The sequence below is a fragment of the Periplaneta americana genome, chromosome 7, assembly GCF_040183065.1.
Source record: "Periplaneta americana isolate PAMFEO1 chromosome 7, P.americana_PAMFEO1_priV1, whole genome shotgun sequence".
Taxonomy (NCBI): domain Eukaryota; kingdom Metazoa; phylum Arthropoda; class Insecta; order Blattodea; family Blattidae; genus Periplaneta; species Periplaneta americana.
This window is the reverse complement of record NC_091123.1, coordinates 171,685,078-171,702,605: the sequence shown is the minus strand read 5'-3', so window position 1 is coordinate 171,702,605 and position 17,528 is coordinate 171,685,078. Positions and strand designations below refer to the sequence as shown.

The following is a 17,528-nucleotide window of genomic DNA, read 5'->3' as shown; positions in this document are numbered from 1 at the left end:
TTGGCCTATGTACATTTAGTAGTTGCGCAAAATAGTTTTTCCATCTGTTTAGGATTGATGGAGAATCTGCAAGCAAGTCACCATTCTCATCCTTGATCACGTTTACCCTTGGCTGATATCCGTTCTTAAATTCCTTTATACCCTTATATAAATCTCGAATGTTTTTATTCTTACTATTTGTTTCTACCTCATTCAGTTTTTCCTTCAAGTAACCTCTCTTTTTATTCCTAAGTGTACGACTTGCTTCCCGTCTTTCATTGAAATAATTATCTCTCTTCTCCTCAACTGGATCCTGTAAGAATTTCAATTTTGCCTGTTTCCTTCTTTCTACTACCATGCAACAATCTTCATCAAACCACGGTTTCTTTTTCTTAGTTTCATAATAACCTATGCTCTGCTCAGCTGCAATTTTAATACTATCTCTGATATTTTCCCACACGCTATTAACATCTAATTCTTTCTCAACTTCGTCGGAACTTTCTAAAGTGGCAAACCTATTCGAAATTTGGACCTGATAATTTTGCTTAGCTTCCTCGTCCTTTAATTTCAAAATATTGAATTTAGTAATATTAACTTGTTGCTCTACTCGCTTGGCTACTGATAATCTTTCTCTTAATTCTCCAATCACCAAATAATGGTCAGAATTACAGTCTGCACCCCTGAAAGTTCGAATGTCTACTATACTAGTATGTCTCCGTTTATCTATCAAGATGTGATCTATTTGGTTGTGTGTCAATCCATCTGGAGAAGTCCAAGTATATTTATGTATATCCTTAAGGGGGGAATGTTGTACTTTTGACAATTAAATTTTTCGATGTGGCAAAGTCGACTAATCTAACTCCATTGTCACTACTAATTGCGTGTAGGCTCTCTTTTCCAATAGTTGGTCTAAAAACATCCTCCCGTCCTACTTTAGCATTGAAATCCCCCAATAAAATTTTCATGTGATATCTAGGGAACTGATCAAAAGTATGTTCCAATTCCTCATAGAAGCTATTCTTTATATGGTCGTCTTTCTCTTCTGTAGGGGCGTGAGCATTTATAACTATGATGTCGCACCATCTACCCTTAAGTACTAAATATGATAACCTGTCACTGATAAATTCGACCTTTTTTACTGCTGATTTTTTTCTTTTATGAACAAAGAATCCTGTTCCTAATTGGTGATTATTGTTTCCTTCCCCATAATACAACAAGTAATCTCCTATTTGTGATATGCCATTCCCATCTAACCTAACCTCTTGTACTCCTACGAAGTCTATTCTATATCTAGCTAGTCCTTTTGCTACTAATGTTACCCCTCCTGTTCTATAAAGACTAGTTACGTTCCAAGTGCCAAATCTCAAATCCTTATTCCTTTGCTGTGGTCGTGCCAGAGAATCAGTCCTATTCCGAGGCTTATTATAGGGATACGTAACAAGCTGTTTTTTACGGTGATGGGTTGTTAGCCCTTCGCCCAACCCCCAAGCTGGAGGACCACCCCTTACCGGCTGTCCACGACTGCTTATTCAATATATTCGCAGCTACCCTCCATATTTTACAATATTACAATTACAATTTTTACAAATTTTTATAGTTTTACAATTTAGTAATTTTCTACAATTTTTACAATTTTGTACAATTTTTTTACATTTTGGCAAGATGTAGTGAGATGAGATGAGGTCCGAGGATTCGCCAAAATATTACCCGGCATTTGCCTTTTCGGTGGGGGAAACCTCGGAAAAACCCAACCAGGTAATCAAATCAAAGGGGGTAATCAAATCAAAGGGGTTGATGCCAAGGACTCGCCATAGACCATCCGGCTTCAGTCCCACGGCTGGGGAAAACCTCCGAAGAAACCAAAGTCCAAAGGGGGATCCAACCCAAGCCAGAATGCAGCTCCGGATCAGCAGCCCAGCGAGTCTGCCGACTGAGCTACATCGATGGCTCTACTAAAAGTATACAATACATAGCCAATCAGATTATTAAATTTACAAACACAAACGATCATTCATAAGTTGAGCTATATTATAATACAAAACCGGTCCAAATAGATAAAGCAGCTACAACTAATGTATACCTATGTAAGCACTTGTTTTTGCATTACTGTGGTTGGAATAGTCAAAGCTTAACATTTGTTCCGTGCAGATAAGAATTAAATCAAGCATACTACAATGAGAGTGAGTGTTGCTGTTCCAAATAATTGCCCCTGGAATACCCTTACCCCCGCACCCTGTCTTGACCCATTGGGGAACGTAGTTGGATGTTGTTAATTATTATGCAGAACATTACGGCAAAATAAGGAGGTAATTGATGCATTGGATAGCACAGACAGTTCCGCTGTTGCACCTGTAAAATCATTGCCTTCTTAACAGCTATTGGAAGATATTCTGTTCATTGATTCTGATTTTAAAATCGTGTCCAAAAGAATCACCCTGTTAGAATCGTCTAAACTACAACTCTCAGAAGCCCTTAATATAGTGGATAAAGTCTCACAAACTGTTATCCAAAATAACAATTCATTAATTTCAGAAAAAGTGAAATGTAAGTTGAGAAACATTATTGCTAAAAATTCTCCCTATTCACAACTTCGTATTATAAATGATGTACCATCAGGTCACGACAAGACATCTGAAGTTGGTGTACTAGAAAGTAGTGACTTTCCGTTCTTCAAATATGTACGTATTACATCGCGTAATGTTGAATGTACATTTTCCCAAAATAACAACTGTTTAAGTGACCATCAGAGGAGGTTACTTTGCAATCGCTCAAAATGTACAAAACTGTTCACTCCAATGCACATATTCAAGGATGATGTGAGTATCTTATATTAAATTTTAAGAGTTAATATATCTCACTATAAAATAATTGTGTATTTACATGTTTAGACATTTCCTACTTCAATGATCATTCATTATATTTCTTGAATGCAGGATACAGGTTTTATTGTAACCGCAGTATACTGCTCAGTGTTTAGATCAGAGGCATACTCCATCCTTTGCACGCCCCCTTTTTATACAGTCTATACTGCGTGCGCAATAAACCTTACGATTCTCGTGGCAATTCCACGAAGTCTAGTCATGATTAATAACCAGTAGACAATAGATACATTCAGAAAAAACAAAATATATCATGTAAAATTGAGTGAACATGAATAATTCATTGCACATGATTAGGGACCGGATTTTTATGTAATTACTTCAACCTAACCGTATATAAATAACAAATCTTTGCGAATCTTGTAATTACCATTAATATATTACAATTTGATACTACATATTTTTACATATTTACCCCACATTACATATTATGGCTTGGTATTACATAAATCTACATATTTAGGGGTTTTATTCATTTTTACTTCTCTAAAAGAAAAAAATACTTCTGTTGGGGAAGTTTACAATTTGAAATACACAGATTTAAAAAGCCTTTTTACCTACCCAAGAAAGAATATATTTCGGGATGAAACATAACGTCCTTAGTTCCAGAAAGTAATAGAGGCGCTCACCCCATATTGCCCACTGTAAATATGAGTGAGCAAAAGGCAATCTTTCTCATATAACTACCTTGTATTGTAAAAATCACTCAGAAAGTAGTGTTGCCTTCATGTGGTGGATGGGATGAGGACGACATGATTTGTCTCGAACTATAATTGTCTTAACAAGCCGTTCCCATGAAATTTGCAACCTTACCCACCCTCTTCCTAATCCTTCCAGGGAAAACCCGCATCAAGTTTGAGATGAGCCGCAATAAAGTAGCCGACGTTTGAAAAGAAGCTGGAGTAAAGGAACAAACTGGAAAGATGTTGAAAGATTAAAATAAATAGCTTTTCAGGTTATTGCTTGACCCCTTTACTTTAAATTTAGTAAAGACTTATACGGAAATGGGATTTTCCGAGCAATTAGAAAGTATGGTCCTTGGCTGGAATAATCCTACCCTTCTGAATGAGACAGGAATGTCACTTTTCAAACAACAGTTTGTAAATGCCTATAGTTTGAGGTTTTAGTAGGTACTTGTTTCTTACAAAGAGCAGCTAAAATGCATGTATCCCACACCTCCTCTTATATTCTCCTAATCCAGTAAAGCAAAACACTGCTTGCAGTTCTGTTGTGTCATTCATTTCACTCAGTTCTCTAGTTTTAGTACTTACAGTATAAAGTGCAAGTGAGAGTATCTACTGCTTTTAACTAACTAAAATGGCTCCTGTATCTTCAACCCTAACGACAAAAATAAAATCATGGATTGCGATGGATGAAGCTTTCACTACAGATGGAAAAATAGTGATGTGTCAAGTGTGTGGTAAAAAAGTCGGATGATCTATGAAATCTCAACTGGAGAGTCTTACCTATCCTATACCTGCCAGATATTGATATTAAATATTTTCATGATTTTACATATTTTGCTACATTCAGTTTATTTTTCTTACATAAATATGTACATATTTCACACTTTGATATTACATAAAAATCCGGTCCCTACACATGATGTTAAGAACAGAATTTTATCTGAGAAATTATAATTAATATGCTGCTGGTTATACACAGATAATAAAACAAATTTTTTCATCTTAGCATAACATAATTTTTTCTTACTTATACTGATCTCAAATTATGTTCTGAAATTAACTCTAAACTCTTTAATTACAGTCACTAATTCTGTAGTAAGATATTATTTGAAATACAATTTTCTAGTAAGAGAAAAATTAACGATAAAACGTGCTGGTCAAAATGACCGGTGTTGGTCATACTAAATAGTTAGAAAGTCTTGATCTTCGTAGTGTTAATTCACTGATATATTTTTCATGTTAAGAAATGAATGTGTTGCATTACATTAAAGTTTATATGCCATCTTAATGATGAGCTCATTTTGAACAGTCAATCTTGATTTCGGCCTCTCTGAACATAAGCAGTCAGTTTCTTTCTCTTCATCTTCCACTACAGCAGCCAATACCTAAAATTGCCTCCCCTTCAAATACTAAGTGGATGTAATGCAGCCATTTTAAAACATCTGTCTATAATCTTTCCGTTGTAAGAATAATCCTAAAGTAAACAATGACACGTGACTGAAGTGAGGCTTGATTGGCTGCAGCTTGGTGCCACCGATTGTTACTACGTGTTCCCGCCTACTGTTGTACATTCTGTTTCATGTTAAACATTTCCCGTTACTCGGCAAAGTAGGCTTAACCTCACTACTATGCATTCATTTCCTTAGAAAACTGTTGCTTTTTATTAATTAATCGGATTCAAGTCGCTTAACTTATTATATACATTCAACACTTTCTTTCTCTCTGCTTTTGAGAGAGTTTCTATTCTTATGTTTAGTAACCACATACACTGAGAATGCAGACGCCATTACTATCACGTGCTTACATGAACAACAAGCTATCTTGGTATTACTCTTAGTATTCATCAGCTTTCAAAGTAAAGGCTGGTTCACAATAAACCGGGAACGGAAATGAGAACGAGAACGGAAATATTGTTCAAATAAATGTATTTAAATGTGAGCATTCACAATTAACTACTGTGAACGCCCACATTTGAATACACTTATTTTAACATTATTTCCGTTCTCGTTCTCGTTTCAGTTCCCGGTTTATTGTGAACAAGCCTTAAATAAAATATAAAAGTAACTTTTCTTTTACATAGCATTTTACATATGTGTGAAGTTATATGTTTTATCATATTTAAGAACTAGATTTCAATTTTATTTTTCTTTTTTATGGTTTCCAAATACAGAACTGTATTTTCCTGCATCGTGTGAGTGTTTTGAGTGGCAGCCAATCTTACAGTGGAAAGATTATAGCTTAGCTTAACTTAGTTACCGTTTCATGTCATAGCACGTTATAGCTTAGCATTGGTTAACGTATCATAGCTTTTTGTGAGTGATAGCCTTCATTTCTTAAACAAAAGCAAGCAGTCCAAAGTAAGACTTGCTTTTTGAAAATAATCACATGTTATTAAATGCTATTTCAGGTGTTACTAAATACCTTTTCCAAGTACACATTTTCCACACTTCTGCGTTTGTCTTCAGACCCCCCAAATGAAATTTTACTGTACTTTTTTTTTTTGCCAACGTAATTACCAAGTAATGAGACTACTGCGTAATATTATGGCCTGAATACTGTAGAATATATTTAAAGACAAAGGTGACTGTGAAAACTGTGTTTTAATAGTGGCAGAAATAGAAATACTTGGAAATGTACGAATACAAGTACTTTAACAAAGTGAGAAAGTTGCATTCGATCATGTTTGGAATACAGTAGAACCCCGATTATCTGACACTCTATTATCCGATCGGTGGATTATCTCTCTCTCTCTCTCTCTCTTTTTTTTTTTTTTTGCTGCAGAACAAAATATGAAGTCCTATACATGTTGATCTAAATGAGGGGTTGGAAAGCAATGGTGGATTGTTAATGTTTAGGTGAGGGGTTTGGACTTTTTCCATTGCTGGTTGTCACAATAAAAAATTAAGACACAACGTTTCGAAGGGGTTTAGGTGAGGGGTTTGGACTTTTTCCATTGCTGGTTGTCACAATCAAAAATTAAGACACAACGTTTCGAAGGGGATTAGGTGAGGGGTTTGGACTTTTTCCATTGCTGGTTGTCACAATCAAAAATTAAGACACAACGTTTCGAAGGGGATTAGGTGAGGGGTTTGGACTTTTTCCATTGCTGGTTGTCACAATCAAAAATTAAGACACAACGTTTCGAAGGGGATTAGGCGAGGGGTTTGGACTTTTTCCATTGCTGGTTGTCACAATCAAAAATTAAGACACAACGTTTCGAAGGGGATTAGGTGAGGGGTTTGGACTTTTTCCATTGCTGGTTGTCACAATCAAAAATTAAGACACAACGTTTCGAAGGGGTTTAGGTGAGGGGTGTGGACTTTTTCCATTGCTGGTTGTCAGGAATCGACGATCAGTCATACAGAATAGCTGTACGTAATGATCCCAACAATAGGTTTTTTCTCTTCCCTACTTCCTTCCACCTGAAGACGAAGGGAGAACCACCCTTCGAAACGTTGTCTTAATTTTTGATTGTGACAACCAGCAATGGAAAAAGTTCAAACCCCTCACCTAAACATTAAGTCCTATACAGTTACTTGTTTTTCCCAACTTGTAAATTAGTCATTGCCTGCTTTCAATGTAATGACCCCAAGAACTTTCACACAATTGTTAAATCCGTGTACCATTCATTCCTTGTCCTACTGTTGAAGTGGCCGTATTGTATAACTTATGTTATGTAAAATGTCTTCCATGGGTGTCAAAAGAAACGAAAAAAGCGCAAAAAATTTAGAGGTTGAGAAAGCAGAAATTTTATTTCATGTCGAATCAGAATATGACGTTGGTGTTACAGCTGTGCGTGATTTAATAAAAAAAAAAAGAGCGTAAAGTGTATAAAGTATGAGTACCTATGTAAATCTACAACACGAGACCTCTATTCCTATATATTCATACAGTAGACAGCCATCACAAGGAGTTCCCTTGGCCCTTAAAACCGGACTTAAATTAGTTAACTTCTGATCCTGTAACTAGCATGTTAAACACAAGACCTTGGAGAAAATGAGGCCTATGTATTATGCACTTAATTTATGGAAACCTTTTATGGTATCGGTATGGATTATACAATTTCTTCAATTAACTGTTTCTTTCATTACCACAGATAATAGAGGTTCTACTGTAGTTGAGAGGAGTTGCGTAGTCTAGAAGAACAAGACTTGTGTACTGAGGCTGTGCATGAGCATGGGTTCGAATTCCACTGTGGTTGATAACCTAGATTTTTCGTTCGACTGTAAGACGAATGTCAGGTAATCTCATGGCAAATCCTCGGACCCACCCTACCAAATTATCTTATCACAAATTTCATCGACATTACATAACCATACAGTTGATACAGCATTATTAAATAATCTATTAAGATTTAGAAAAGTCTGGAATTATTGGAATAACAATAGTCGTATAGAGGAAACAATTGAACAAATTTGTTGTTGAACTGGGGGATCTGAGCGGAAGTGATAATGATCGTGAATATTGTAAGATTAGTGATGAAGAGGATGGTGAATTGATTGGAGTAAAAGTACGAAACATTTTGTATCCTATAATGAGATGTACTGAATTTACCACAAGAGTGCACTCTTTCATTTCTCTAGTGTTAAGTAAGAAGGATAAACCTCCAGCATTAGTTCAGTCACGTATGCTCCTCCTTCCACAAACCACACAGATCATAAGCTATAGTCAAATGTCTTAATATTTTATTGCATAAGTTAGCATTTATTTTGTTTATTATAGTGGGTACATTTTTAAGAAATAAACAGTTCCACAGAATATGACCTCGAAAATTCTTATTCCTACATTATAACGAGATCTTGATTTGATACATGACAAGCGCTCTCAGTGACAATTCTTTGTAAGAAAAATATAGTTTCTGACCAATTAACTATGTTGCTATTCTGTACTTTTCCAGAGTTACGAATTTTCTCCTCTTCCAGACATTCAAAAAGTGTGTAAAACTTTACTACATTTTATCTCTCTCTTAGCATTTTTATGTATATTATCGACTTACTTTTAGAACCCCCATAAGTCCATTTCTTCCCGACTTTCGAAATATGTGTTTATTTTCAAAAATGCGTCTGCTAATAACACCTCGTAAGTGTGCAAATGTTTTTACATTTTATAAAGAACAAATATATAACAGTTGTATAAAAATAGTAAGTTATTGTACAATTTCCTCAAATGTATTTACAAGGTTCTGAAGGTAAGGCGACGGTATATAACACAGTATAAGTAAATTTATTGTGTAGTATTTTCATATATAAAAAACGTGTAGCTCAGACTTTACTACATCTCTCTCTGTAATATTTTTCTGTAGACATAACACAATATAAGTAAATCATTAATATTTTCATGTTTTACGTTGACATGAGATGTTAAACATGATTGTTACAGAGGAGCCTGCGGCAGCGGCTCGGGCAGCCCATCGCAAGCAGCAATGTGAAAGACAGGCTTACGCTCACTGTTCGTGGACGAGCTCGTGCTCGAGGAGGCAGAGGCCGTGGTGGGGGCAGAGGACGAGGAGGCAGGCTTAGTAAGTTGCAGCCAGTAACATTGTCATTCGCTAATATTATGAGAAAATATATTTTATTTTAATGTACCGAAGTACATATGATATTTCCATGCAGATATTCTGTGTCATCATACAATGAAAGAGTAATGGAACTGTGTGGCTTAGTGGATAAAGCATCAGCACGTAGAGTTGAAAACCCGGGTTCAAATCCTGGCGCCGGAGAGAATTTTTCTCCGTTCCATTACTCTTTCATCGTATTATGAGAAAAGATTTCGTTCATATGAATTACTTTGATGGCTTTATTTCTCTTATACCTAGGCAACTGATTTCTACAGTCAAATGTCGTTTTAACAGAATGCCGTGAGCAAATGCTGGGTAACTTTCGGTGCTGGACCCCGGACTCATCTCGCCAGCATTATCACCTCTCATTCAGACGCCAAATAACCAAAGTTGTTGATAAAGCGTCGTAAAATAACCTAAAATAAAAATAAAAACAGAATGCCAGTTTAACGACTTCGTCAGTATAACAAAAAATATTATATTTCCCTTCCTTACCTCCATAAGGTTCCATGTTAAATTATTTCAATAAATTGTACGAACGTCAATATAACGAAAATTTCACTACAATGAAAATAAATATTTCCCTTTCATGATACATATGATCATTACAACGAAGTGGTACACCTACAGACATCAATCTTCTTAATGTATCCAGCTGTTTGCTGACAACATGAAGTCCACTATAGTCCACTGTAGTCTATTCAGTTGTTGTTTTTCACGAGAAATGAGGGGTATTTTGATCGGTATTCATTATACATGCCTGTTGCTAGTAGCCAGAGTTGGGGTATAGTCAATATATACTGCAGGGCTGTGTCTTCTGCAACTGGTACTGATGATTTTAATTTACTTCTTTTGTGGTTTATGGATGGACAGTATAGAAGAATGTGTTCCAGATCTTCATCATGATTATTACACCACAGACAAGTAGGATTATCAGAAATGTGAAATCGGTGTAGGTACAATTGAGTGATAATGTGACCTGTTCATTGATATCTACAGTGCAGTGACTGTTAAAAAGGAGGTTACAGAAGAGGACATTTCAGTAGTGTAATGCAAGAAGAAGGTGGTGTGAGTGAAAGTGATGAAGAATCTGTATGTAGTGACAGTGATAGTGGAAAAAAAATGTCTCTTGCCAAAGCTGTGAATGTTGTTAATGATTTATGGCTATTTTTGGCCGAACAAGAAAATTTGCTAGAGAATGTGGCAAAAAGTGCAAGTGTTATTCTAAAAAATTATCTATAAGAATCAGTTGTAAAATGTTCAGTTCAGGGAAAAAATTAAGACTTTTTCTCAAAGTAGATGATACAGTTATGACATTTGTGTGAAGAGTAGTATTGATCAATTATTGATCAGTATTACTTTCTGTATAACGAAAATGATGGCAGGGTCCCTAGAAATTCGTTAAAACGACATTTTCCAGTATAACGAAAATGACAGAGTCCGTAGAAATTTGTTGAAATGACATTTGTCTGTAGTTTCATACCTATTTTGTTTGGCCTAGATGTGTGTTACTGCGTTTCATGTACACAGAATGTACAGGTTTTACTGTATTATAATTACAAATAACCTAAGAAAAAATTCAGCAAGAGACAAGCAGCATACCTTAGTCTTGCAGGGAGCCCTAAAGCATATATGCTTCTTCACTGTAGAAACACTACATTTCTGTAGGTTTGCTATGATAACATAAACTGGATTGCAGATTGTTTGAATCTTTCTCTTCCCCATTTTCAGTGAGTTGTCAGAATCAATCTTTCAGAGATCTTCTCGACTGTTTGTTGCCATATAACTGAGTTATGTCATTAATACTATCAGCCTGATATCACATTTGGCAAAGATTTTTCTGCGAATATTGAATCGACATTTATATTCTAAGCTGGAAGAACAGTTGGAAGAAAGGCAGTTTGGCTTCAGGAAGGGAAAAGGTACGAGAGATGCAATTGGACTGCTACGAACAACTGGCGAAAGATACCTAGAGAAAAATAAAGAAGTGTGGACCTAGAAAAGGTGTTTGACAGAGTGGATTGCAATAAATTGATGGGGATCCTAACGAAAATTGGCGTGGATTGAAAAGAGAGGAGTCTGTTTAGTAATCTTTATACGAAACAAGAAGTCAAAGTCAAGATACGAGAAGAAATGTCAGAAAGAAGTGAAATAGGGAGAGGAGTACATCAAGGATGCCCTTTATCACCTACCCTGTTCAATATCTACTTGGAGGATTTAGTGAAGAACTGTTTTCAGAACATGGGAGGAGTGATAGTAGGAGGAAGAAGAATAAAGTGTGTAAGATTTGCTGATGATATGACTTGTTAGCGGAAGAGGAGATGATACTCGAACTAAATGACAGGTGTAAGCAGTATGGAATAAAGATAAATACCAACAAGACCAAGACCATGGTCATAGAAAGAAAAGTAAAGAAGGTAAATTTGCGAATTCTAAATGAGGCAGTAGAGCAAGTGAACAGCTTCAAATACTTGGGGTGTACTGCAGAGCGTTTGCCTATGGGTGAGGCCAGGAAAGCGGCATGTACTGATACGCTGCTTTGTGCTCGCAGTTGTTGAGACACGCTCGACAATCAAGGTCGACAAGTTATCAGTTGTGAGCCAGATGTTGCAGTATTTAACACGTACAGTGCAGTTTCTTGACACAGTTGCTTAAATATTCAGTGTATGTGTAAAATTTGTTAACAATGCAAAATGCAAAATTCACGCTTGAACAGAGAGTTTTTATGTATGATGCATATGTGAAAACAGAGTTATGTAGAGAGGTGCGTAGGCAATTTGAAGTGAAATATCCGGGTGCTCCAATTCAGGGTAGAGAAACTGTTAGACGTCTTGTTAACAAATAAGGACAACAGGGTCGATAAATGCTACAATTCCTAAGCGAAAACTAAGAGTATTGACGGGAGAAAAAATTGATGAAATCAGTGCATCATTTACACGCTCTCCTAATAAATCTCTAAGATGTGTTTCACAGGAAGTTAGTGTTTTAAAAACATTAGTCTTTACTGCTGCTAAACTTTTAAAATTAAAACCCTACAGAGTATAGTATAGAAAGCGGAAGCTTATGGATAGACGATTCACGCAAGTGACACCGCAGGCAGGCTGCTTTCCTGGCCCCACCCGTAGGCGAACGCTCTGTATAAGCAATAATATGAGCTGCTGCCAGGAAGTCAAAAGGAGGATAGCAATGGCAAAGGAAGCTTTTAATAAAAAAAAAAGGAACATCTTCTGTGGACCTCTGGAGAAAGAACTAAGGAAGAGACTAGTGAAGTGCTTTGTGTGAAGTGTAGCATTGTATGGGGCAAAAACATGGACATTACGATGAAAAGAAGAGAAGCAACTAGACGCATTTGAAATGTGGATATGGAGAAAAATGGAATGTGTGAAATGGACAGACAGAATAAGAAATGAAGCTGTGTTGGAAAGAGTGGATGAAGAAAGAATGATGCTCAAACTGATCAGAGAGAGGAAAGGGAATTGACTGGGTCACTGGTTGAGAAGAAACTGCCTTCTGAAGGATGCACTGGAAGGAATGGTGAACAGGAGAAGAGTTCGGGGCAGAAGAAGATATGAGATGATAAACAACATTAAGATATATGGATCATACCCTACAGAAGAATGGCTACACATATATACCAATGGATCCACCACAGAAAACCTTACTGGAGCTGGAGTTACATGTACACATTTTTCCTTTTATCATTCTGTTGGCAGAGACACAACAAATTATGGTGGTGAAATAGAGGCTACACACATTGCTCTCCGACAATTATTAAATCTTCCCTGAAATAAATATAACAAGACAGTAATTCTTTCAGATTCTAAAGCTGCAATTCAGGGAATATGTTCAAATGCTACAAAGAAGTCAACAAAAATAAGAGAATGCTACAAAATGTTAACACAACTCCAAAAAGTTAATAAGATTGTCCGTCTCCAATGGATTCCAGCACACTGTGGAGTCATGGGGAATGAAACCGCAGACACACTTGCAAAGAAAGATACAACAATAAAACAAAAGTCTAAATTTAATTTCTCATATTCCTCAATAAAACGCTTGATCACTACAAAATTTTCTCATTCATACCCACAAGAAATAGAATCAAATGCTAAAGACAAAAAATGGATTACACTACTTTCCAACCCAGATATAATCCCCCAGAGACCAAGCCTTCAGACTATTGACAAATCATGATTGTCTAGCAAGTCATCTCTACAGAATAGGTATCTCAGCTTCACCCATATGTGTCCTGTGTAACGATCCAGCAGAAATGAATGAAGACCACTTGAAGACTTATGAAGCATTAAGATCAGAAGAAACTACAGTTCAAAAGTATCGGAAAGCACGACTGCTAATGGCTTCATTGCCAAATGCAAGGCACTAGACAACAACAACAACATATATGGATCATATCCGGAGACAAAGAGGAAGGCAGAAAATAGGAAAGACTGGAGAATGCTGGGTTTGCAGTGAAAGACCTATCATTGGGCACAACACTATGAATGAATGAATGAATGAATGAATGTTGTTAATGCTGTAGTGAAAGGAACGTTAAGAAAACTGTTGTGTGTAGTGAATGAAACATATTCTGTTTGTGTTTTCAGTTTATGTGAACGAGGTTATGTTAATTATGTATTCGTTTCCCAAACAGGCCGAAGTCAGAGCATGCAGTCTCTGAACCGAAGCAGTGGAGGAGATTCATTCCGCTTCAGACGAGGTCAAGGACGTGTGTTTCGAGGCGGTTCTTCACGCCGACCATTTAAGAGGGGTGGAAGTAAGTAATAAATCACACATGAGTTAAATTAAGGTCTTATAATCAATTTTATGTTGAAATAATTATTTATGGTACTTGTGAGGTAAGTGCATCTTTATTGCGCGAGTGGAAAGATTTAAGCACGAGGCGTCAGCCTCGTGCTTAAATTACATGAGCGCAATAAAGATCACGCTCACAAGTACCATACGTAATTTTATCCATGACCATAACGAAAAATTCTGTTTTATAAAAGAAAATATGTTGAAAATAAAGCCCGGTTCAGACGGTGCGTGTTTCTGTGATGGATTCCAAGGTGGCTGCGCGGATGGGTCGCCTGCGTGGTTACTCACCGGAAGTAATGCACTCTGGTGGCTCTGTAGATGGCTAGCTTGCTGGATTTCGAGGGTAGGTTCCTTGCTATTTTTCGTAATGGTTTGCAGGCTGGAAACCAAAGATGATCATATAATATCACCACTGAAACCATGTCGCCATGTTCGTTGTTTTCCAACTAAACCTGTTTTTTTTTTTCTATATTCTTTAGTTTCTAAGAAACAACAATTAAATATCGGACTTTAGCTGTTTTGCACTTATGGCTTAATTACTTTATTACGACATTTACTACTGTTAATGTAGGACTTTAGTTGTTTTCCACTCACGGTTTAGTTTCTTTTTGACCATGAGTGTTGGCAACAGATGAAGCAGCAGATGATTTTCCAATTTGAACTGTGAAAAGAGCCAGCTCCGTGTGAACAACTTCCATCACCGTAGGCAACACGGGAGCCAGCCAGTCAGCACGCAGGCGATCCATCTGCGCAGCTACCTTGGAATCCATCACAGAAACACGCACCGTCTGAACCAGGCTTAAGTCCTCATGTAATCACATATCATGGCATGGATTTTAGAATCGATAGGTGTACTAGGTAGGTTATGATGTAGGAGGCCATGATTAGTGAAGAATGGTATCTAAGGCGTTGGATAATTATAAGAAATTATAATTAATTAAATAATTTTAATACACATTTTTTTTCATTTTAAACGCGTATTTTCGTGTTTTTGAAGTTTCAGTGATTATTTAGAAGTGTTCACGGGACTAATGTGATTAAAATAATTTCACATTTTACTTCTGTAAACAAGAGGAATATTAAAACGTAATTTATCACCGTGTCTGTTTAGCTCAGTTGACTAACGCGTGTTGTTTTAAAATCCTATAAACCCAACTTCGCAGGTTCAAGTCTCCTCGCATCCCAAAAGGTAAATTATTACAAGATTTAAAAAAAAAAATACATATTAGATATGGATGCAATGCACAAATTACGACGTAGTAGATAGAGAAAAGAGAAGGAGATTGAGTGTATGTATATTTAAGTAATGGGAATAAAGAAATAGAGGTAGTGACATCTAGTAACTAATATATTCATTTCTTGAGTATTAGTTGAATGGAAAAGTATACGTGTGTACCCGAGTACTAGGAAAATACTAATGAACTGTGAGATAAAGTTCAAACTGTGAGGTATAGTAATATGCGTTACAAGAGCGGTATGTTGAAGTTTTCATGTTCGAGGAAAAGTTTGAAAAAGCGAAACGTAGTTGAGCTTTCTTTAATTTCCGAGAATTGAAAGAAAACATACCGCTCGTGTATCGTACATTATTTTGTGCGAAGATCGTTTATTACATACCTGAAAGAGGAATTTCTAATTAGTTGCAATGAAATCTCCATCTTGGTTTCTGTTCAATGACGGCAAACTTGCAAAACAAAAATATCTATCTTCAACATTGTTGCTTTAAAATGTTTTCTGTGTTTCTATACCCAGCAGGCCGTGATATACGTCTGTCTTTTTTTCCCCCCCCCAGTCTATAAATGCGAATTTAAAACAAATGGTAAGGTTATGTAATGATTTATTTTTCATTTTAATATTTTAACAATATTATTTATATAACATATTGCAGTAATAACATCGGCAAGTTGATTTGTTGATTGTTTCAGACTTCCTTAATGTTACTTGCATCACGAATGTAGGTGGAGTTATAGAGTTTACTTAATTTTTGCAAATATTTAAAAACCATAACATTGCAATTTAGGTGAAATTGCAGTGGTAAGTTTCCAATTTATAATTATTACTATATTGAACGTCTCTAAAAATAATATGTTAAAAGCCTAAAGCAGTAAAATCAATATGTCACTTGAGCGGTAAGAAGAGGGAAATTGTTATGTATGTTAGGTTGGGAATACTGAATGTGGAATTTTACACTTTCCACAGATTGGTTTTGTGCGGAAACCAAGCAAATACGCACGATCTCGCACAAAAGTATTTAGTAAAGGCATGTTTTTCGTTATGATCATGGATAAATAAATTAATTTGCATTGAGAACTTTAAATTAAAGCTAAAACAACTGAAGACACGTCTGAGAAAATGGGCGGTAAAAATTAAATTTTTCGAGGTAATACTGCCATCTGTTGTCAGTTATTAAATAACCATTTCTTGCTTCGATTTATGCTCATACCATTAATGCAGCAAGTAGAAGTTCCTTTCTCATCTTAGAGAAGTGACTTAATTTAATGAGCTCTGAGAAAATCTTATGTTCGCTCATTTGTTTCAGGAGCTGGAATGGGATCCCCACGAGGGAATCGTGGGATGCGTGGTGGAGGTCGAGGTCGAGGTGGCATTGGATTCACAAGAGGAGGTCAGCGAGGAAGAGGAGGATCTTTCAGGTTTGGACAGCTGTTTTTCTTCTTCTTGTGTTTAACCAGTAATATCTATTTACTTAAGTTTATTGCTGTAAACCAGACTTGGGCATTTAAAGAGATGCGCCATGCTACTCTGATTGCTGCAACACGCATCACCTGTTAACGTAATACTCAGCGGTGGATCGTGTGAAGTATTGAAACACGGAAAGTTAAGCAATTAAGCAGGACATACACAGTTTTCTGAATATTATTTTTATGAATAATGACAATGAAAGATAACAAATTTTCCAAAACAAATGCAAACTATTTTACAAAAAGCTGAAACATAACTGTATTTCTAATTTAAACAATTACTGTAAAAACCTTATAAAATTACATAAAACGTACAATGCCACAACAGTTAAAATGTAATGCCAAAATCTGAACCTATTTGTTCTGAAAGGGCATCAATCACTAATTTGCATCACTAGAAAATAAAATTAAGGTACTTATGAAAAACAGATTCTTAACAAAATATCAAGCACATTACTAAGAAACAGGAAAAACAACAATTAGGCTATTTTTAAATCTATTACGGTAGTTCTTTGTTGTTGTCAATTTACGTCAATTAACTTATGTCCTTAAAAGAAGGGATTCATTTATTCTTCTTCGTCACGTAAATCAACAAGTGTTTCAAAACTTGAAGTTATGTCAGACATTGCAATTGTGAGCTGATGGAATACATTTTCGTCCGAAATGCGTGATCTTGATTTGGATTTTACAGTGGCCAACTGAGAAAACAACTGTTCACAAGTGTAGGTTGAGCCAAACATAGAAGCAATTTTCATAACAAAACTCCAAAGATGTGGATATTTTACTTTTGAACGTTGCTCTTCTTCACTGCCAGTAACATTTTGTACAATAATAAGCACCCCTTCTTCGCAACAAAAGAATCCATTTTTCCATTCTTTGTGGAAATCATATTTTTCGACTTTTTTACTTCAGGAGCTTC

At 36.1% G+C, this 17,528-nt stretch overlaps 1 protein-coding gene across 1 annotated transcript in view; it reads left to right on the top strand.

The window, feature by feature from the left end:
- Window positions 1–17,528, top strand: part of LOC138703727 (chromatin target of PRMT1 protein-like) — a 34,003-nt gene that overhangs the window by 4,971 nt on the left and 11,504 nt on the right. The window contains exons 4-6 of the mRNA XM_069831846.1: window positions 8,924–9,062; window positions 13,750–13,872; window positions 16,450–16,561. Of these exons, the coding sequence (XP_069687947.1) occupies window positions 8,924–9,062; window positions 13,750–13,872; window positions 16,450–16,561 (374 nt within the window). The remainder of the gene's footprint in view (window positions 1–8,923; window positions 9,063–13,749; window positions 13,873–16,449; window positions 16,562–17,528) is intronic.